At 50.2% G+C, this 23417-nt stretch overlaps 1 protein-coding gene across 1 annotated transcript; it reads right to left on the reverse strand.

Annotated features, from left to right (window-relative positions):
* Positions 1-1573: 1573 nt before the first annotated feature.
* On the reverse strand, positions 1574-22990 carry LOC311363358 (kinesin-like protein KIF21A; the record flags this gene model as incomplete). The annotated part of the gene is made up of 26 exons (XM_084483306.1): positions 1574-1812; positions 2185-2384; positions 4621-4791; positions 5761-5878; positions 6150-6308; positions 6423-6512; positions 6620-6704; positions 7886-8025; positions 8547-8579; positions 8728-8949; positions 10673-10872; positions 11150-11204; positions 11558-11615; positions 13305-13470; positions 14558-14659; positions 15239-15433; positions 15620-15764; positions 15883-16028; positions 16488-16556; positions 17715-17822; positions 18659-18858; positions 19706-19894; positions 20288-20393; positions 20718-20775; positions 21809-21856; positions 22953-22990. 26 exons carry the CDS (start codon positions 22988-22990, stop codon positions 1755-1757), a joined length of 3159 nt encoding a protein of 1052 aa, XP_084339432.1. The 3' UTR covers positions 1574-1754.
* Positions 22991-23417: the final 427 nt, after the last annotated feature.

Raw genomic sequence — 23417 nt, forward strand, 5'->3', positions numbered from 1 at the left:
GAGATGATATTGGAGGGTTATCTTTCAATATTCGTATAGATATCCACAGGAATCCACTCTGCATCGCACAGGGGAGATCTCTGCTCTGCTACATGCCAGACAGCAACGTTAAGCCAGACTTATTGAAAACAGTATCCCAGATATGAACAAACCCAAATAGACCCCAATGATGTCGAACTCTCATCTTTAGTTTTTTTGTTATGTTCCATGTTGATATTCGATGAAAACAGTGTTCAGTGTGGTCCCACGACAGTTTCCATGGTGACGTAACCAATATAAAAGATGTGAGCAGATAAACAAGCTGGGTTTCAGATCTCAGCCAGTGGCTGATTTTGAGCTCAGATGCAGAAAAGTCACTTTTGATTAGTTTGGACCAACTTTCTCTTCAACTTTCCTCTTCTACACCGGCAGTTTGTCCAACATGGCCGCCCTCCGTTTAGCCAGACGACTAACATCATCCTCAGACAACTGGACGCTCCTCCATGAACAGCTCCCAGGAGAGGCAGCTCTCCAGGGGGCAGCAGAAGGTCTTTGTTCCAGACCTACAGTAATCTGTACCACCGTCTCTTAAGCCGAGGGGAGGGCTACAGGCCCGCCCGTCCCCCGTGGGGAGGAGCCGGTACGCTGGAGGACCACCGTGAGCAGTGGAGCGGACCTGGAGGTCAGCTGACGCAGCTACGTTGTGTGTTCTGTTTCTGGTTCCACGCCTCTTTGAAGCATGCTCGGAAACTCGCTTACTCATTGGTTACATAACGAACATTACATAATGACTCATCAAGTGTCAGAATAATTAATATTGTGCTGCTGTTGGGGGGGGGGGGGGGAAGGCCGGGGGCCGGAATAGTCTTTTGTCAAGGGTGTTTGAATCACAGTCAGAAGGTTGTAGGTTCAATCCCTGCAAGCCCCAGGCGTTCCCAAGCAAGACACCCAACCCCTGGTCAGAACGCCCTTGCACTGGGTTTGGATAGGAGCTCTTCCTTGAAGAAACCCAACCGACTGTAGGAGCTGCTCCCTGCCCACCTCTCTGGCCCACTTTTGTATTTAAAGATGGGTAACTGCTGGTTCCTGCTGCCTCTTGAACACTGCGCTCCCATTCGCTAGAATCAGAAGGGGGGCGGGGTGTTTCCCAGAATGTTTGATTGACTTATCACGGTAACCCAACACTGCCAACCCGGGGGCGTCATGGTAACGCTCACACGCGACGGCGGCCCGGAACAGTGACCGTGGGTCGTAAGGCGCTGGGACTAGAACTCAATGGGACATGTCCAGCATAGATCTACTGATGGAGGAGTAGGTGGAGGGTGGGGACCTCCTGATGGAGGAGTAGGTGGAGGGTGGGGACCTCCTGATGGAGGAGTAGGTGGAGGGTGGGAACCTCCTGATGGAGGAGTAGGTGGAGGGTGGGGACCTCTTTAAGGTGGAGGGGTTGGGGGGTGGGGACCTCTTTAAGGTGGAGGGGTTGGAGGGTGGGGACCTCTTTAAGGTGGAGGGGTTGGGGGGTGGGGACCTCTTTAAGGTGGAGGGGTTGGAGGGTGGGGACCTCTTTAAGGTGGAGGGGTTGGGGGGTGGGGACCTCTTTAAGGTGGAGGGGTTGGGGGGTGGGGACCTCTTTAAGGTGGAGGGGTTGGGGGGTGGGGACCTCTTTAAGGTGGAGGGGTTGGGGTTTCTCGATGGTGGAGGTTGGTGGAGAGTTGGGATCAGGGTGGAGTCCATCCTTCAGCCTGGTGAAGCTCATCTCAGCTGGGTGGAGATCATCAATGAAGTCCTCCCTCCAGGAGGCCCTTAGCCTGCCAGACCTTCACCGTTCTGTCACTGATACACACACACACACACACACACACACACACACACACACACACACACACACACACACACACACACACACACATTAGTTTCATCTAGTCTGTTCTACCTAATTTGCATTTTGGGGGATTTTTGTACTTGAAAAAAATGACAGGAAGCAAAAATCCATACAAACAGGGGATTCAACCCCACAACCAGACTCATCTTTCAAGATAATACGAACGCATAACTCGAGCATGGACTCAAATCCTTTTCATAACTCAATCAAAGGGATTTAAACCTACAACTGGACTCATTCAAAAAGATATGAGCCCCTGATGCAAATCAGTGAGAGGATCCACTCTCAAATCTCCATGGGTGGGATTCGACCCCCCGACTCACTCTGAGGCGGTGAACAGCTGGCTGCTGTTGGTGCTCATGCTGTTGACGGGGCAGTCGTGTCCCTGGAGGTCCCCCAGGGGGCTCAGGGTCTCGGCGTGCCAGAGGCGGAGCAGGCCCCCCCGACAGCCCCCCACCACCACAGGGGACCCGGGTACCAGGCTCAGAGCGCCGGCCCAGTCCCCGGGACTGCTCACACACTGCTGGGAGAAGGGCACAGAACACACGACCCTCGGGTGAGCGGAACGAAGGGGTGTGAGGCGGCAATCCCGCCGCGGGGAGCGCCCCTGGAAACAACTTGATGCTTGTCCAAAAAAACGCTGGAAAAGCGCAGAGCCCGGCGCTGAGAGGAGCGCTGGACAGGACTGGAGCACAGCTCGGCAGAGGAACAGGGACTTGAGCCCATTGTGGGGCCACGGCCTTCTGACTGTTACCGGCAGTGATACTGAGCACTTACTGTATTATACCTGACTCTTCACACAGCCAGTAACCATGACGACTAACGATGATGTCAGTGGCGGCTGGTCGCCGAGTGATCGCTGGTCACTAGGTAACGTGAAGGCAGAGGACGGCGGGCGGGGAGGAGAGGGCGACAGCTGTTTGATCTGGGGCTATAAACCATCTACAAACCATCTACAAACCATCGACTGTGAAGTCTTGACGACGTTATGGATTTATCACTATTGCATTATCACTTGTTCAGAGTTCACCTGGACTAGCCTCCCTCCACCCCCCAACCCCTCTTAGGCCCTTACTGTAAGTTGTACGTCCTGGCACTTAATGTACGCACTTATTGTATGTTGTACGTCCTGGCACTTAAAAATAGTACTTGTTCGTGCTTGGCACTTGGTTCTATGAACATCCATACTGTACCGACAGCGATATATTGTCGCTTTGGATAAAAGCGTCTGCTAAATGCCCTGAATGTAAATCTCAATGTATTGCATTGATGTCTGCCTATTCAATGCATCATTGACGGCCATGGACGCAGTATAGAGGTTATTCGCACGCCCCTTTTTACGTCGCCGCGGCCATTTTGTTGACATGACCCTGATTGAGAGTGAGTTGTCAATATTATGGCTTCGTTCGTATGGAGGTAGATTTGTGTCTTTATTATGCAATCAAACAGAACAGGTTTGAGAGCAAAACTTTCCACACTGCAATCAAAAAATAGATTTGAGAGCAAAACTATCGACACTGCAATCAAAAAATGTTTTATTGCAAGTAAAATAAATGTGAAAAAAAATTTATTAATGGGAATCCAAAAGTTTTGCTTGCTGTTGAGCTGAATCTCGTGGGCGGGACCTACGCCGAAAGATGTAAGACACGTCTCTATTGGCCAGTCTCGATCGGAGTGACAGCTTGGCAACATCCACAGTTAGTAACGAGAGAGGGAGTTTTGAAGTCCATGATGAGACCGAGAGGGACTCAGGAGCGGAGTTGCCAAGCTGTCACTCCGATCGAGACTGGCCAATAGAGACGTGTCTTACATCTTTCGGCGTAGGTCCCGCCCACGAGATTCAGCTCAACAGCAAGCAAAACTTTTGGATTCCCATTAATATATATTTTTTCACATTTATTTTACTTGCAATAAAACATTTTTTGATTGCAGTGTCGATAGTTTTGCTCTCAAATCTATTTTTTGATTGCAGTGTGGAAAGTTTTGCTCTCAAACCTATTATGCTTGATTGCATAATAAAGACACAAATCTACCTCCATACGATCGCACGTTATCAAATGGAAACCATCCATCATAACGTTACAACTTACTCCCTGTGATAAAATAATGTATAGACTATGTGAGCTAGACCGATCTAACGGGGTCATCCCTATGTTCCCCGCTTTGTATGTGACCGGGGAGCGAATGTGTTTTTCGTAGGTGGAATCCGGAAGAATGAATATTAGGGTTACGGTTATGGTTAGGGTTAGGGTGAGGGTTACGATTAGGGTTATGGTTAGGGTTAAGGTGAGGGTTATGGTTATGGTTAGGGTTAGGTTTAGGGTTAGGAGTCAGCCTGTGAGTTTGCCTGACAGGCTGTCTGTCCAATCCTAGCGCTTGAGGCGGAACTTTTTCCGGATTCCGCCTACGAAAAACACAGTCGCGACCGGGGAACATAGGTACGCTCCCGATCTAACCCTAACTACTACCACAGGTAACTCTCTCGTTACCTGTGGTGAAATGTTGGGAACAGACTTTGCTATGAGTAGTCGGCTGAAAGTCTCGCCTATTAATTCTAGCCAGCCATAAATCTCTCCTTCGCTGGCTCAAATCCTCAGTTTGTCGCGTATGTTAGGAATGTCAACTATGTCAACAATATGGCCGCCGCGAACGCGGTGACGTTTATAGAATAAGGTCTATTGTATTGATGTTAGCATTGACAACTAGCATTGACTGGTGGTGCTAGCCAGGGGTGTCAGCTGGGACCGTTAGCGCGCTACCTGCAGCAGCTGCTTGCTGCTCAGGTCCCACTGCTTGATGCTGAGGTCCCGCGAGCTGCTGTAGAAGGTGTCCCCGTGGACCAGCAGCGCCTCCACAGAGTCCTGGTGCTTGGGTTCAAAGGTCAGGCAGGAGGCGATGCTGCCCTGGGCCCCCTCTGCCACCTCAAACATCTGGGGGGAGAGAACAGATGGTGAATGGTGAATGGACCTAGATACTTGAACCCAGTGACCAGCGGCCACTCAAAGCGCTTTACAATATCGCCCAACATTCACCCATTCATCACACGTTCACACATCAACGGGGGTATCAACCACGCAAGGCGACAATCAGCTGGTCGGGAGCAGTCAGGGTGAGGCGTCTTGCTCAGGGACACCTCCACACTCCGCTAGGAGGAGCCGGGGCTCGAACTAGCAACCTTCCGGTTACCAGCCAACGCGCTCTACCTCTGGAGCAATTACAATTACTTATTGTTTGGCTTGAGAGGTCCGTGAGGTTGTGTCAGGACAGAGAAAGGGCAATGCTGAATGAACTAAACCGTACAAAACCCGGCCTTCTGGAGGGCCATGTCTGTGTGACTCAAACACAAGGACATTACTGCTGTGCTAACACCTCTACTCATAAGCCTAGAGTCTAGACCCTGGAGGTCAGGTCTGTCTGGATGTCCCCAGAACGACCTGCACCATAACACAGGGAAAACACAGCTGGTAATCATCTGCCTGAAGCAACCACCGATACAACTTGAAGACACACACTGCTGTGTGTTGAAGGCTCTCCCCCTAAGGTCCCATGTCAAAGTGTCTTGTTCGAATCTGCTTTCTCTGGATCAGCGTGTTAAGTGTTCAAATCAGATCAAATCAGACCACTTTTAACCACAGCGGATGCTGTGGTTAAAAGTGGTGGTCAGATATCATCAAAACTAGATTACTGTAATGCGCTGTTCTCTGCTTGAACTTGAACTATGAAGAGCAAGCTTGCGCAGAATGCCAGGTCAGATTTGAAGCTGCTAGAAGAGCAAACAATCCAGCTGAGGCACCACCGAGGGAATAGTACAGTAGTGAGTATACTCACTATATTATTATATATATAGTGATTTATTATATATAATTATTATATATATTATATTATTATATACAGTATACCTTGACATGGTGGTCCTTGGATCCGGTCAGGACCAGATCCTGTCCCGGCCCCAGCTGGTCCACCGTCAGACACCCCACCGGACCCAGGTGACCCGTCAGCTTACCCGTAGAGACGAACCTGGAGGAAGAGAGAGAGGGGGAGAGAGACAGTGTAGTTGGAGGGGGATTGTGGGCGTGGTCTCTAGGTGTGGTGTGTGGGCGTGGTCTCTAGGTGTGGTGTGTGGGCGTGGTCTCTAGGTGTGTGGGCGTGGTCTCTAGGTGTGGTGTGTGGGCGTGGTCTCTAGGTGTGTGGGCGTGGTCTCTAGGTGTGGTGTGTGGGCGTGGTCTCTAGGTGTGCTCCGGATGTGGTTTAGGGCGTGGTCGAGGGCGTGTTGAGGGTGGGGTCTTACTTGCGGAGGTCCCACATGCGCACGGCGTTGCCAGCGGCGGCGTAGAGGAAGGTGGCGGCGGGGTTGAGGGCCACCTGGCTGATCTGGTTCTCACCTGGGGGGATCCCAGCGGTCCGCAGGGCCCCACCCCCGTCCCCCGAGCTCACCTGGCCGGACGACCTGGACACACACACACACACACACACACACACACACACACACACACACACACCTTACTGTTACTGCATAGTACACACACACACACACACACACACACACACTCTCTGAACTCACGTGAGAGTCTGGATACACTTGGCAGAGTCTCTGATGTCCCAGACCTTGATGTAGGAGGTGGAGACGGTGAAGACCAGACTAGAGGTATACCTGAAAAGAGAGAGAGACAGGTAGTGAGACAGAGATGCAGAGAGAGAGAGAGACAGTTAAACAGTACCAGACAGAGACAGGTGACCCAGAGACACACAGACAGGTACCTGACTGACACCACGCTGCTGGGATGATCTCCTAGAGACATGATCTCCTGACCTGTCACCAGGTTCCACACCTTGCAGGTACGGTCTACACACACGCACACACAGGCACACACACACAGGCACAGGCACACACACACACACACACACACACACACACACACACACACACACACACACACACACACACACACACACACACACACGCAGAGACAGTGTATCAACAGACAGTGTAACAACAGTGTAACAACAGTCAGTGTAACAACAGTCAGTGTAACAACAGACAGTGTAACAACAGCCAGTGTAACAACAGTCAGTGTAACAACAGCCAGTGTAACAACAGTCAGTGTAACAACAGACAGTGTAACAACAGCCAGTGTAACAACAGTCAGTGTAACAACAGTCAGTGTAACAACAGCCAGTGTAACAACAGCCAGTGTAACAGCAGTGTAACAACAGTCAGTGTAACAACAGTCAGTGTAACTACAGTCAGTGTAACAACAGTGTAACAACAGCCAGTGTAACAACAGCCAGTGTAACAACAGTCAGTGTAACAACAGCCAGTGTAACAACAGTGTAACAACAGCCAGTGTAACAACAGCCAGTGTAACAACAGACAGTGAAGCAACAGTCAGTGTAACAACAGACAGTGTTACAACAGACAGTGTAACAACAGTCAGTGTAACAACAGACAGTGTAACAACAGTCAGTGTAACAACAGACAGTGTTACAACAGACAGTGTAACAACAGTCAGTGTAACAACAGCCAGTGTAACAACAGCCAGTGTAGGCTAGGAGCCAGTGTAACAACAGCCAGTGTAACAACAGCCAGTGTAACAGCAGTGTAACAACAGCCAGTGTAACAATAGCCAGTGTAACAACAGCCAGTGTAACAACAGCCAGTGTAACAACAGTGTAACAACACAGTGTAACAACAGACCAACCAATAACAACAGCCAGTGTAACAACAGCCAGTGTAACAACAGCCAGTGTAACAACAGTGTAACAACAGACAGTGTAACAACAGACCAACCAATAACAACAGCCAGTGTAACAACAGCCAGTGTAACAACAGACAGTGTAACAACAGACAGTGTAACAACAGCCAGTGTAACAACAGTCAGTGTAACTACAGTCAGTGTAACTACAGCCAGTGTAACAACAGACAGTGTAACAACAGTCAGTGTAACAACAGCCAGTGTAACAACAGCCAGTGTAACAGCCAGTGTAACAACAGCCAGTGTTTGATGCTAGGAGCGTGTTCGGGACCTTTGGAGCCGGTGAAGAGCAGGTCATCGGTGGCGTCCACACAGAGGACAGGCTTGGTGTGGCCCTCGGCCACGTACACACACTGCAGCCCCCCGGGGCCCTTACTGGACTTAGGGGGGGACACCGATTTGATCTCACCCCTACAGGGACGAAACACAAGACACACAGAGCAAACTGGTTGAACAATCGTGTATAAATAACTGTAACACACACACCACACAAACAAATAGACACACACACACACACACACACACACACACACACATTATGACCCAATAGAGGACAGTAACTATACAAAATATGTAAACTATGTAAAAATATTATTTGGTTATAATTGGTTTATGGTTTATTTCACTTTATTTTGATTCTAGTTGCAACTTTATTCCTACTCTTTATGTTGATGTTCTGTTTCAGAATGTGTGCTTCTGTTCCAACTCCCCTTTGGGGTTAAAACAAACAGCCATCCACCGAGCCACCAATCCGTCTGTCTACTCAAACCACTCAGCAGTAACTTGATGAATGAGTCAAATGATCATTCAAAACTGGGTCATGTCATGCGATGCTAACTGTGTGGTAACAGTGTGACTTCCTGCTACTAATCCTGCGACTAATGTTCCTGCGACTAATGTTGCAGGTTTGGATCACAGAGGATAATATTCACCTGTGGCCCTCAGACACAGGCATCTGGTCTGACCTGAAACACAACATAAAAACAGGTTAGTGATAAGAGCTCAAGTTCATTAGCACACAAACTCAAACTAATAAACAAGCTCATCTAAAGAAATCTACATATATAGGAGTTGCAAAATATATAAAGTTGTGGTTGCGGTGGTTCTACTTACTGTGCTTTGTAATCTGAGATTTTGGTCTTTAGCTCGGCTGCGCTAGCCGTGTGTGTTGGGGTGGGAGAGAGGCTGGCTGTGTGAGGGGGTGTGGGGCTGGGGGTGGGTGAGTGAGGGGGTGGATGGCCGGGGGTCTGTCCCCTCTCCAGGAACCGTCTGTGACTGAGCGGCGATCGCTCTATTGACTTCCTCTCAGCACCCATAGGAGACCTGGCACCCGACCTGAAGACAGATACACAGTCACGTAGCGTGTTAGCTGTATGTGAACCAGTCTCACGTAGCGTGTTAGCTGTATGTGAACCAGTCTCACGTAGCGTGTTAGCTGTATGTGAACCAGGCTCACGTAGCGTGTTAGCTGTATGTGAACCAGACTCACGCAGCGTGTTCGCTGTATGTGAACCAGTCTCACGTAGCGTGTTAGCTGTATGTGAACCAGACTCACGTAGCGTGTTAGCTGTATGTGAACCAGACTCACGCAGCGTGTTCGCTGTATGTGAACCAGACTTACGCAGCATGTTAGCTTTATGTGTGCCAAACTTACACAGCATGTTTGCCAACCTTACGTAGCATTTTAGCTGTATGTTAGCTAAACTTATTTAGCATGTTAGCCAACCTAGCATGTCAGGCACTGCATGTCCTCCGACGCCTGGTGTAGCACACCGACCCGACATTACGGCAATACTCATCATCAACACCAGGGTGCGCTGGCCTAACGTTACGTAGCATGATGCTGCACAAAAGCCAAGCTAGCAGACGCTAGCTTGGCTAGCATAGCATGTTAGCTTGGCTAACTGTAACATAGCATGTTAGCTTGGCTAACTGTTGTTACTTACTTGTTATCAAAATAATTTGGTTCCGACCATAAAACCATGCTTTAAGACGCTTTAGATGTTTACAAAACTAATCTATGCAACATTCAAACTTGATCAACCTGAACGATTCCTAAAAATAAAAACATGTACTCTGGATGTTAGTTTCTGTGGCAACGGAACAGTGACTTTAACTGCGACTGCCGGCTATAAAAAGACGTTAGCTCATCCTTACGCAAGCTTCTCAAAGTAAAGTTAAAGTGTGTATGTTTGCTTAATGAGTATGTGCATTAAGTCCTCACCAAGTCCTCAGGTATCACTAGTAAGTCTCAAACTTTCTCTTTGCTAAATTCAGTAGTCGTACCACCAATACGTTCATTACTAATTATTAATACGTTAGTCATTTCCTAGAACCACTGAGTAGACAACATGGTTATATACCAAAAAAACAGTTAAAGAACTACTTAAGAAGGTTATCCAGCCTCTTGAATTTACATCCAGATCGATTCAAATGCAGATTCTGAATTCACAAATAATCTATTTTGGTGCAGGTAATAAAAAATGAAAAAATTCAAGGATAAAATAAATATATACAAAGCTACTACTAACAATGATAATGCTTATAGGAGGATATATCAATATCCATAAACACATTGAACCAACAAATAAAAAAGATGGTGAACGTGCGCGGTAAAGTGAGGCTTATGCGCCCGGGGCAACGAGGAGGCTGTGAGCTCAGCCCTCTGGGTTAGGGTTAGTGTTAGGACCTGCTGTCCTACACGTCCGCCCAGGGGGAACAGACCTGCTGTCCTACACGTCCAGGGGGAACAGACCTGCTGTCCTACACGTCCGCCCAGGGGGAACAGACCTGCTGTCCTACACGTCCGCCCAGCGGGAACAGACCTGCTGTCCTACACGTCCAGGGGGAAGAGACCTGCTGTCCTACACGTCTGCCCAGGGGGAACAGACCTGCTGTCCTACACATCCAGGGGGAACAGACCTGCTGTCCTACACGTCCGTCCAGGGGGAACAGACCTGCTGTCCTACTCGTCCAGGGGGAACAGACCTGCTGTCCTACACGTCCGCCCAGGGGGAACAGACCTGCTGTCCTACACGTCCGCCCAGGGGGAACCTACCGGCTCGGCGTCCGGAGCGTGGGCGGGGCGGCGGCTGTGCCCTCGCGCTCGCTCACGTGCACTGTGGCCGGAGCGTGTACGTGGGCAGGCAGTGGGGGGGAGACGGGCGGGTCCTCCGGGTCCTCCGGGGGCGGCTCGCAGGTTTGATCCTCGCTGCCCGCGTACAGCAGCTCCATCTGGGTGGTGGTCCGCCTCCGAGCCTGGGGAAGAGCACGGGATTGGTCGACGGGCAGGTTGATTGACAGGTCAATGGACCAATCAGGGAATTCATTAAAAATATCAGCAAACTATGAGGGTTAGTGTCCTAAGATAGCGATTTACTCCATTTACAGTTACAGTTATTTTAAATTCAATTGTCTTTTATGCATTGTTTTTATGTGCTGTCATGTTTTTACTTGAAGCCCAGTGAGTGTGCGTTGTGTTTGAAGAGTGCAGTATCAATAAAGTTTACTTGAATAGTGTAGCGACGAGCCGTACCTTACTCCTCTGTCTCCCTTCTCCACATGACGTCATCAGGTCTGGAGCCAGCGTGCTAACAAAGACATGATCCACACTGCATCACTCTCCACACGGAACATTCTTCATACCTCAGAGCTGCAGGCCTCTGCACAACTATTCTGTACCGCTTACGAATATTACATATAAATAAATACATTCAATATATTGTCAATATTGTTTGTATTTCAGAGGGGATTTGCACATTTCATACAGGTAATATTTCAATAATAATAATACAAATACATCCATTGTGTCTAGTGTTGTTCTGAGTGTGACTTCCTGTTTACACAGGGCTCAAACCCGCACAGGAACACAGGATGACGTGGGCTCTAATCCCAGAGGACACAATATGGTTTTAGATAAATTATCAGAAGTCATATTTCATACCTGCTGCCTGCGGTCGGACTGGGACTCGACTCATCACTACTGCTGTCCTCTCCGTGTTCTGAACACACACACACGCACGCACACGCACGCACGCACGCACGCACGCACGCACGCACGCACGCACACACACACACACACACACACACACACACACACAAAGAATATGAGTGTGTTTTTTCACCATCAACACCATCAACATAATCTATTGTGGAGCAGTCGTTGGCTTCAGGCAGCAGTCATGGGGGGTTGGGGGGGGGGGGGGGGGGTTGTGAGTATACAGCAGGGGTCAAGGGTCAAGGGTCAAGGGTCAAGGTTCAAGTGTCAGGGGGTCAGGGTCAGGGCGCGGCCAGATGTTTTACTTCACTACAGTCAGTAGAAGACCTGAGTGATGGAGGGTGGGTGTGTGTTGTTGTGTACACACAGTGTGTGTGTTCTAGTATTGGTGTGTGTGAGGGAGCAAGTCAGCGGGTGAGTGAGTGAGTGAGTGAGTGAGTGTGTGTTCTCATCTGATTCCAGCGTGTGAACCAGGTTCTAGTGTGGTCTAGTGGTGTTGGTACTGTGTGTGTGTTTTGGTTCTAGTGTGTGTTGTGGTGGTGTTGGTACTGTGTGTGTGTTTTGGTTCTAGTGTGTGTTGTGGTGGTGTTGGTACTGTGTGTATGTTTTGGTTCTAGTGTGTGTTGTGGTGGTGTTGGTACTGTGTGTGTGTTTTGGTTCTAGTGTGTGTTTTGGTTCTAGTGTGTTCTGGTGGACGCCGAGTTTTTAGTACGACAACAGACGGAGATTGCAGGCACAACAACGGGACCTCAGCAGTTAGCACCTCATGCAGCCCATGGGTGTGATACGCCCACTTGGTTAGCATTCAGAGCTAGCGAGGCACGCTGCAGGACTCTAGCCTTAGATATAATTAGAATGACTTCGGGAAATTCACCCGTTTGCAAACACTTGATTTGCTAATGTGCTACACTACACAAGGTTGGCTAACACAAGGCTACATAAGGCTTGCTAACCTAAGACTCATATGCTACATAAGCTTGGCTAGCATATGGCTAACTTGCTACATAAGGCTGGCTAACGTTAAGGCTAAGATGCTAACTTAATTCAGCTCACATTGAGCTCATCTCCAGATTAGATTAAATGACGTAAACTGTTTAATTGGTTTATTTTTTAATCAGAGATCCTGCATTGTGCGTCTGCCTAGCTCTCCTGATTCCATTACTCACCTGAGGACAGGTAACCTAACTCTGAACACACGCCAACGACCACGACAGAGACAAGAAAACAGAGGAATGAAATCAAAAACCACGGAGTGGAGACGAGACGTAAACAGAACACTCACACCCGCTCACCCAGCCCCGTGTCTCTGGGTTATAAAACAATATCACACTCCTTTGATTGCTATTTCTAATGAGCTAACGTCACTGTGTACCGTCAGCGTGTGTACCGTTAAGGCTCAGTTGTGGTTCCACGTTGACGCACAACGCAATGACCACGCAGTCGCTTTGACGCAGTCGTGAACCCTTTTTTTTTGGTTCTGCGTCGGGTTTATGTCGGGTTTACGTTAGCGGACCAATCACAGCCCTTTGCGCCTCGACGCAAGGTGAACGTTTTTGGGAGGCACACGTCATCACCTTGCGGTGGACGCAAGGACGTAATGCGTCCGTAAACGCCCTTATCCTGCGGCGATGTGGAACCATGACTAAGCCTTTAGCGTGTGTAGCGTGTGTACCGTTAGCGTGCGCCGCCGTACCTTGCATGGCGCTCCCCAGCAGCGCGTCCAGCTCGGGGTTGAGCTCCGCCTTCTCCTTCAGCATGTGGAACAGCAGCTGGTTCTGGGTGCAGCTGTTGATCTCCGTCTGCTTCAGCTTCCCCTCCATCACCTTCACCTGGGAGTCCTTCTGGGCGGCCAGCAGCCCCTGCGGAGCGGAGGGGAGGGGAGGGGAGGGGAGGGCGACTTAACCAACAAGGTTGTTGGTTCTATGAACCTCCGTACTGTACCCACAGCGACATATGGCTGTTTCTCTTTCTTCTGACAAATGTACTCATTGTAAGTCTTTGCTAAATGAATGTAAATTGAATGTCAATGTCGTCTCGTAGGGTGTAGAAGAGGGACAGGTAGAAGGGTCATTTGTTCTAATGTTCTAGTGCTTGTATGTACTTGCTTTGATCAAGCACTTTTCAAGACGCCACAAGTGCTTAACGTAGTGAGCGTGGGGGATACCCCACGCGTCCACTATGCAACCAATCAGGGAACAGCTGCCCTGATTGGTCAAGGGGCCTCGACCAATCAGTGGCCTCATACAGAGGCAGGTTCTTTCGAATGAGTCGGCTGCAGAAGAGCTGAGGGGTGGCTGTGGCATTTCTAACAAATTGCACTCAGACGTAGAATTGTGTTTGAGTATTATTCCGTCTATCTTTTGATGTCTAAATATGTCTCGTTTGAACAAGAGGGGTGCAGAGTGGTGGTGGGGGGGGGGGCAGCGGTGCCCCTCATCAGGGATTCCAGGCACCGCAAACGGCACGGCTAGCGTTTGTTTTGGATTGGCTCAAATTGGTAGCAATTTCAGCCAATCAGAAGAGTAATCACCCTGACCTTTGTGAGCAAAAAGAAGAGACCAATCAAAGCTTTTGTTGTTGCTTGAATGAGTATTGTGTGTAGTCATCCTTCTGTTTTTACATTTTAAAGACTAGACTTTGGTTCAAGGGAGGCACCAGACTAGAATCCGGTCCCAAATTTTTTTTATTTTGTTACTTTAATTTGTCAGTTCTTACATTGACTTGCCCTGGCACTGTAGTTAGACCCCGATGTCCCGATACTGTGGTACTGCCTACGTCCTGATACTGTAGATGTATGGGAGTGGACTGTGGTGCTGTTGTGGTGCTATTGTGACTATTGTGTGGTAGTGAGTATGTTGCGGTGCTGATTATGTCCTTGATCTGTGAAAAGACCATTGCGTTGTCAGTATGTTGCGGTGCTGACTATGTCCTGGATCTGAGAGGTACCTTATTGATGGACATGGAGATGAGGTGATCGAGGAGAAAGCGGGCCTCTGATAGGCTACAGGAGCTGATCACCGTGGTTACGTCCAAAGGGTCTCCCTCCTCCTGTCTCCCATCAGGAGAGAAACACACACAAACACACACAAACACACACAAACACACACAAACACAACGATGTTACGGTCTGGAGTCACCGTAAAGCTAGTGTCGGTCTGCTGCCACCTACAGGTTAAGACCACTTTAAGATCGATGTACTGTACCTGTACTTCAGGGGGAGTTCTTGCTCTCTACAGACTACTGTGAGTCAAAGAGCTTCACCAGTTGACTACCCTGACACCAATTAGCATGCTACTGTGTAGTTGCTGATTTTCCATACATTAAAACGAAATTACCCAAAACCCCCTTGACTCACATCCTGTGTGTGTGTGTGTGTGTGTGTGTGCCTCTAATCTGCATGTAGTCTGCATGTAACCCTAAAAACGCCGTTACCCAGAAGCCCCTGCTCCTGACCTTAGCCTCCTCTATCTGCACGACATAGTGGATGATGGTGACACATCCTGTAATGAACGCTGTTACCCAGAAGCCCCTGCTCCTGACCTTAGCCTCCTCTATCTGCACGACGTAGAGGATGTTGGTGACACATCCTGTAATGAACGCCGTTACCCAGAAGCCCCTGCTGCTGACCTTAGCCTCCTCTATCTGCATGATGTTGGCCTGGCAGTCGGCGATGCTGTCGTTGATGTAGTCGATGTTGGCGGCGAGCGACTCCAGCTCCTCGTGGAGCGACGGCAGCGAGCGGTCGGTGTCCGCCCCGTCCGCCGCCATCTTCTCTCTCTTCCTGCTCACCCGCTCGCTGCGCCGCGTCAGCTCCTCCCGTTTCTGGGGGGGGGGGGGGGAGATTTTCAAAGTAAAAGTTTGCTTTTATAGAAATTCATGCCGCAAAGAGCCTTTGGTAAAAAATTTAAAAAAAAAGACTAATTCCGTTAGAACGACGACTAGTGCGAGGTGATCAAGTTCTGCTGACCGCTAAGCTATCAGGCTAGGCCGCCATGTTTGCGAGGTCACCTTCAGCAGGCGGTTCATGTCGGCCTCCATGTTGGAGAGGGTCATCCTCTGCATGATGATGTCACTGACACGCCGCTCCAGGGCCTGCCACTTCACACGGGCCGCGCGCTTGGTGGGAGCACTTCCTGTCTGCACCGGGGACTTCCTGTGTACGGGGGGGGGGGAAATCAGCCGGTCAATAGGTCGAAAACATCATAAAAAAAAAAAAAGGGTTTCCACATTCGCACATACCCCCCCACAAACACACACACACACACACACACCGTGCTCCGTTGACGGGGGCGGGCCCCGGGGGGGGCCTCCCCCCAGCGGGGGGCCGCGGGGCGGGGTCTGGCAGCGGCTCCGGTAGGCTGACCTTCCGGCCCACCTTACCTGAGGACGGCCTCACCTGCCGCCTCAGGGCCGTCACCTGGGCAACAGGAAACAGGAAGTCATCACAGCGGCCTTCACGTGTAGCTCTTAACAAAGACACACTTAAGAATCAATCAATAGGAAATGAAGAACACACTTTGCTGCGATGCACCGTCTCTCTTGGGTTAATTAGAAAGCACTTAAATGTTGGACATGTTTTTGCACTCCCGCTCATACCAAATAATATAAATTAATATAGCGGTGCTGGAATTCTTAGTAGGGATCGTGTCGTAGTTCAAACTGTGATGGTGGTCTGATGAGAGTCTGCCAGGTGACGCTGGATTATAATAAAGTAATAATTCAATTCATTTGAAGGCGCCTTTCTTGGCACTCAAGGACACTGGACAAAGGTACACAAAAGTCATTAAAAAACAACACCAATAAGATAAAGAAAATAAAAACATAATGACAATAGTCACAGACTACAGATGACGGGCGGCCTCTCTCCGGTCCTCACCTCCTCGTTCTTGCGCCGCAGGATCAGCTGCTGCTGCCTCCTCTGAGCCTCCAGCTGCTTCACTTGGTGCTGCGGGCGACGCCAGGAGACAGCTTCAGCAGAGCCCCTCAAACCGCTCTATCTCACACTAGATACGCTTTATTCCTTCTCCCAGAGACTGGGGTCTAATCGAGGGCCAGGGGAACTGACATGTGGAGTATAACTGCTAAGGGAACGCATAAAAATTATTTGTTGATAAGTTAGGAAAAAAAACTTTGGCTGTCATTAGTATGTAATCTACCGTGGACTCACGCCGTGTAAACGATACACTGACAGGAACCGCCTTACGTAAGCCCTACAACGGCTACACACACACACACACACACACACACACACACACACACACACACTGCTAGGCCCTCTGGTTATTAATCACACAAGGCTGACAATCTGCTCCGAGTTGGAATAAGACTCACTATTTAAGTGCACAGGCGCTAATTCTGACTTAAAGTTGCTTGTTTTTCCTAATTATATCTGGCAACACTAGTTGGCTGACACCTAGGTTGCTAGGTGACTACAGTTACCTAGCAACTCTAAAGATATACATTCGTTTAATTTGATTACATAAATACATAATATACACCGTATATTCATCGTATATATTTTCAGCCTTGTAAATACACTACTTTATACTCTAAAGTTATTATTAAAGGTATTTAAATGTCTAGTTCTCTTCATTCTTCCTCGTTCTGCTAATAAATTTGTATGCTTGTGACTTTTTAATAGATATTCATAACTGTTCTTAATATTGTACTCTATCGCATTTGTAAAGTGTATCAAAATGTCTCAGAGAGTATTCATGACATAACAAACTCAAAGTAATTGCTGAACATGTTAAGAACGATCCCTTCCTAAAGGCTCAGTTGTGGTTCCACGTCGACACGACGCAACGACTACGCAGGCGCTCCGCCGCAGTCGGGAACCTGTTTTGGTTCTGTGTCGGGTTTTAGTGAGTGGACCAATCACAGCCCTTGCTCGCCTCGACGGTTAAGGTTAACATTTTTGGGAGGCGCACATCCGGCCCCTGCAGTGGACGCAAGGAGGGTCCTCAAGGACGTGAGGGGGAACCCTGAACCCCCTGTGTTGCGTGGACGTGGAACCATAAGGAAGCTTTAACACAGTGAGGGTTTACCAGCAGGCGGTCTGTAGTGTACTGAGCGTTCTGCCCGTCTCTGCGTGACCTCTGACCTCTGATCTGCGCTGGTCTTTCTTCAGAGAGGCGATCTCCCGGTTCCTGCGGCACTCCACCGCGCGGTTCCTCTCCTGCTGCTCCTTCATCTGCCGCATCAGCGCCACCTGGTGGACGGCGGCGGAAGTGCAAGCGACAGGCCGTGAGGGGGAGGCTGCTCACCTGGGCTTCTGATTGGGTGTTGCTAAGCAATGCGGCTTAAAAGTTTTGCAGTGCTCTACTGTGTCTTTATTTTTATCTTTCAATTCTAGTTCCTCAAACCTTTGTGTGTCGTTAGCTAAAATGCTTTATTATAATATAATTAATACAAGGGGAGGCAACATTTGATGTCCACAGTCCTTACTACTGGAACAGCCTGCCACAAGACCTATTCATCGTCAGTAAATATAAAAAAAAATCGCTCTAAGGGGTGTCTCCGTCTATCAAATTTAACTCTGAGATTCACCGTGTTGTAGCAGAGCTCTGACAAGGCTTTGAGGTCTGGTAGAATCTAGAACAATCTCAGTTGATCAAGTTTAGTTGCCTGCTTCCATGGCTGCAGCGCAATGGGACAATTAGTTTCATATTTGGCAGCCCTGGTATTCTGAGATGGTGAATCACACACACAAAACCAAAACGAACGTCCCCACGCACAACAGACACTACAAAGGACAACATGCTGGCCGTATCATCATCATTGTCGTCGTTGAAGCCAGAATTTCAACTTAGAATATTTCCTCAGTCTTTGATGACATGTGGTGGTCATTTTATGATTCAGTACAGTACATAAGTTGCATGCTGTACCTTGAATCACTTTGTTTGACTGTTTTGCACAGAAACTGCTTCATCAATAAAGTCTGATGGACTGAAAGTCTTCCTTCGTATTTATAACCTTCCAGATCACACCAAAACAGAGGACCCGTTTCCAGTCCTAACGACGGTTCTATGTTCTGTGTGCCGCTACCTTGGTCTTCTTCATCTCGCCCACATCCTGCTGGAGCTTCCTCAGCTGCTTCTCGTACTGCGACTGGTTCTTCAGCAGCCGGGCGTGCTCCTTCTGCGCCGACTGCAGCTTCTGCAGCTCCTTGTTCATGGAGCTCAGCCTCTTCTCGTACTCCGCCTTCACCCGCTTGGCCTTGTCCTCCGTGCACGTCTCCACCGAGCCTGCAGGACACACACACACAGGAGGAGACCGTCGTCACGGAGACCGCTGTCCCAGCCGACCGTTGCTATGGGTGCTCGGACCGAGAGAGACAGAGAGAGAGAGAGAGAGAGAGAGAGAGAGAGAGAGAGAGAGAGAGAGAGAGAGAGAGGACCGGACCGTGCTGGACCGACCCTAAACCCTAAAGTCCTCACTACATCCACGCCTCTGGCCTGTTGTGTTACGGCGAGGTAGTACTTTCTGTAATGTGTGTGAGTCTCACCCGTTGATACGTCCCCACAGTGTGTGTGTAACGTGTGATGTCTCCATTAAGTCTTGATTCCTACCCTTTGTGTGTCTCTCACCACCTCATAGCGGTCCTGTGTTGTTAAGTACCTATAATGTCATAATTTCTGTAGGTCCCCACTAGAGTGTCTGTCATGAGTGTGAGCCTCACACATGGAGTTAAGCACCTTGTCAGTAGGTCCCCACTAGAGTGTCTGTGCTGAGTGTGAGCCTCACCCATGGTGTTCAGTCAGTAGGTCCCCACTAGAGTGTCTGTGCTGAGTGTGAGCCTCACCCATGGTGTTCAGTCAGTAGGTCCCCACTAGAGTGTCTGTGCTGAGTGTGAGCCTCACCCATGGTGTTCAGTCAGTAGGTCCCCACTAGAGTGTCTGTGCTGAGTGTGAGCCTCACCCATGGTGTTCAGTCAGTAGGTCCCCACTAGAGTGTCTGTACTGAGTGTGAGCCTCACCCATGGTGTTCAGTCAGTAGGTCCCCACTAGAGTGTCTGTGCTGAGTGTGAGCCTCACCCATGGTGTTCAGTCAGTAGGTCCCCACTAGAGTGTCTGTGCTGAGTGTGAGCCTTACCCATGGTGTTCAGCACCTTGTCCCGTTCATGCTGCGTGTCGCGGATCTTGCTCTGCAGCATCATGAGCTTCTGCTCGTACTGCTGCTTCAGAGTGTGCAGCCGGCGCTGGCTGTTCTCCAGCTCGTCAATCAGCTTCTGCTTGATGGCGATCTCACACGTGATGTTGGCCAGGTCCGCCTGGAAGTTCTCTGAAGGACGGACACAGACAGACGTGGGCACGTACACAAAAACATGCACACACAGACAGACAGACAGACAGACACACACACACACACACAGATAGACACACATAGGCACACACACACACACACACACACACACACACACAGACAAACAAATACACACACACACACACACACAAACACACAGACACAGACACAGACACACACACACACACACACACTTTAAAATGCTCCAACCCAAAGTTATCCCATTAAAGGACAGTACTGGTTTGGGTGATCAAACCATCATAACCAGTCTCTCTTCGCTTCACTTAATCCTCTGTTAGCAATAGAACTGGGGTTCGAACCAAGGATCCAAACACCCTAACCAGCAGGTTATTGGTTCTGTTGGAGGTATACCTTTCTCGTCCATCTCCTCAGAGTCAGAGTCCTCCAAACTCTCCTCCTCCTCCGTCTCCTCCCCCTCCCCCTCTCCTTCCTCCTCCTCCTCGTGGTCACTGGTGTCCTGGGCACACGCACGCACGCACGCACACATACACACACACACACACACACACACGCACGCATACATGTGCACACACACGCACGCACGCACGCATACATGTGCACAAACACACACACGCACGCATACATGTGCACAAACACACACACGCACGCATACATGTGCACAAACACACACACGCACGCACGCACATGCACACACGCACACGTACACGCACACAAACACGCAAAACTTGAATCTACTGCATGCTAATTCTTTCTTTCAGAAAGAAACACATTTTTATAATTGAGTGTAGGTGTGGCTTTTGACCTGTGACCTTTGACCTACCCCTTCAGGGTCTTGTCCGGCGTTCTCCTCCTCATTGTCCGGGACCTCCTTCGTGACACTGAGGGACGACATCACCGTTAGCCAATCAGACCCAAGCGGCAAACTCAAATCCGTCGGACCGACGATCGCACGGAATTTCCAAATCAAGGGATCCGTGCGGATCGCGTGGCCGACAGGAAGTGATCCGACCAGCAGCTGATTCCAAATCAGCCGGGATTAGAATCCTCATCGTCGAGGAACATTCGGTTGGCGACTCATACCGATGACATCATCGAGTTCTAATCAGCATCATCACGGTGGAGCGGTGAGGAGGAGGAGCCAACCGACGTCAGTAGACCCACCTTCTACTGTGCCCCCCCCCCTGTCATATGGTAAGAGAGAGAACCACTCAGAGGACTGGGCGGACTGGGACCGCTGGCGTGTTCCCATGATGCAGTAGGACAGCTGTGAGCACACAGTATGAAGTTATCCAGCTGTGATACCGGGTAGACGAGGGTTTGATTGGTCAGGGTAAGGATCAGGGGGGGGTCGCAATGCACCATGGGAACAATCACCACTAAAGTGGACCCGGTTTGATCCGGCTTTGTGCTCAGTTTGACGGGGGGACCAGAGGGGGGCGGGAGGCAGGGGGTCTGAAAGTGTGCGGCTCTCCTCACCGCTCCACGGGGGGCGGGGGGGGGTCAGGGGCTAAAGGAGAACCACCCATCATGGGTCTGATCAACCAGTAGGGTGACGATCAGCTGGGATTAAAGGGATTAACCAGATGATCAATTAATCACTGACCATTCAATTATGTTTCAAGAATTGGCGTGCATCGTCTCACATGTCCATCATGTGTGTTGATCTATGAACCACTCATTTTGATCTTAATTGACATCTTGGTAAAGTTAACGAGTTAATCAATCATGTTTTTTTCATCAATAATCATTCGCTGATGGCTGGTTAGTGTGGGTGATACGGAACTCGGGATCTCAGCTAGGGGTCGAGGGTCAAACAACCGACCAATCCAAATCCCAATCTGGGATTTGTTTGAACCGGATTCGGGATCACAATCATTGACGGCCCCTTGATGTGGGCGGAGCCTATCAAACCTGGCGGTGTCGCCGTCGCTGGGGTGCACGTCCTCATACTGCTGCAGCCTTCAGGAGGAAGGGGGGGTGAGGAAGACGAAGGGGGAGGATGAGGATGGTGGAGGAACAGACAGCATAGAGACAGATAGACATAGAGCGGGGGCGAGCGAGGATAGTTTACAAGGCGGTCCGAGAGAGAGAGAGAGAGAGAGAGAGAGAGAAAGCAGCAAAAGTAGAACAAATGAAGTCAAGACAAAAGAAATGCACTGTGTAAGCACACACACACACACACACACACACAAACAAACACATAAACACAGTCACACACACACACACACACACACACACACACACAAACAAACACATAAACACAGACACACACACACACACACACACACACACACACACACACACACACACACACACACACACACACACACACACACACACGCAGAGCTTCTCCATGAGATGCACGCGACTCAGTTCCTGAACTGGTTCACCTTTTCTTCTTCTTCTTCTCCTTCCTCTTCAGCTTCTCCAGCTCCTTCTTGGCCAGCTCGATGATCTCCGCCGACTCCTTCTCCGGGGCGAGGCCGAAGGGGGCGGGGCCGAAGGGGGCGGGGGCCGGCCAACAGGGCGGAGCGCGTGGCGGCGCGGGATAGGTTCCTCCTCAGGTTCTCCCCCACCGCCTCCGCCTCCAGCAGCTTGGCCCTGAGAGAGGGGAGGGGGGAGGGGGGGGAGAGAGGGGAGAGGGGGGGGAGGGAGGGGAGAGGGGGGGGAGGGAGGGAGAGGGCGGGGGAGAGAGAGGGGCGAGGAGAGAGGGGAGAGAGGGAGAGGGGAGAGGGCGGGGGAGAGGAGAGGAGAGAGGAGAGAGGGGGGAGGAGCGGAGAGAGGGGGGGAGGAGAGAGGAGAGAGGGGGGGAGGAGAGGGGAGAGAGGAGAGGGGGGAGAGGGGGGGGAGAGGGAGAGAGGAGAGAGAGGGGGAGAGAGGAGAGGAGAGAGGAGAGAGGGGGGGGAGGAGAGAGGGGGAGAGGGGTGAGGGAGAGAGGAGAGAGGGGAGAGGGGAGAGGGGGAGAGGGGGAGAGGGGTGAGGGAGGGGCGTCAGACGGGGGTCAGGTCGCCGTTGTGGTGTGGAGGGGGCGTGTCCAGGTGGTTGTCATAGATACCTGAGCTCCTCGATCTCTTTGATGTAGTTGTGGATCATGTTGGCGATCTCTTCGCTGCCTTCACCTGGGAGGGGACGTAATTATGAATTATTTTATTCATTCATTGCTAATTATCTATATCCCATCTCATGTCTTTTAGCGGACCATCCCACAGCAGCTTCTAGTGAGCAGAGATCCATCCTCACTGAGGAGCAGGGAGGGTTAGGGCCTCTTTCTCAAGAGCTTTCTCATTTGGGGATCGAACCCAGAACCCTTCGGCTGGGAATCGAATCCCTGCGCCACGACACTGTAACCCCATCTAAAGCTAAACCCACCGCCTGGCTCAGTAGTGTAGTAGAGTGGACCCACCGCTGGACTATCACAAGGCCAGAGAACACAGGTCTCTGAGATCCTCTCTCATCCTCCCCCCCCCCATAAGACCAGGGTAGGACCACCCCCCCCCCGAGCACCCACCTGCGGCGGCCA

This window comes from Micromesistius poutassou (genome assembly GCF_964030765.1).
Source record: "Micromesistius poutassou genome assembly, chromosome: 18".
NCBI lineage: Eukaryota > Metazoa > Chordata > Actinopteri > Gadiformes > Gadidae > Micromesistius > Micromesistius poutassou.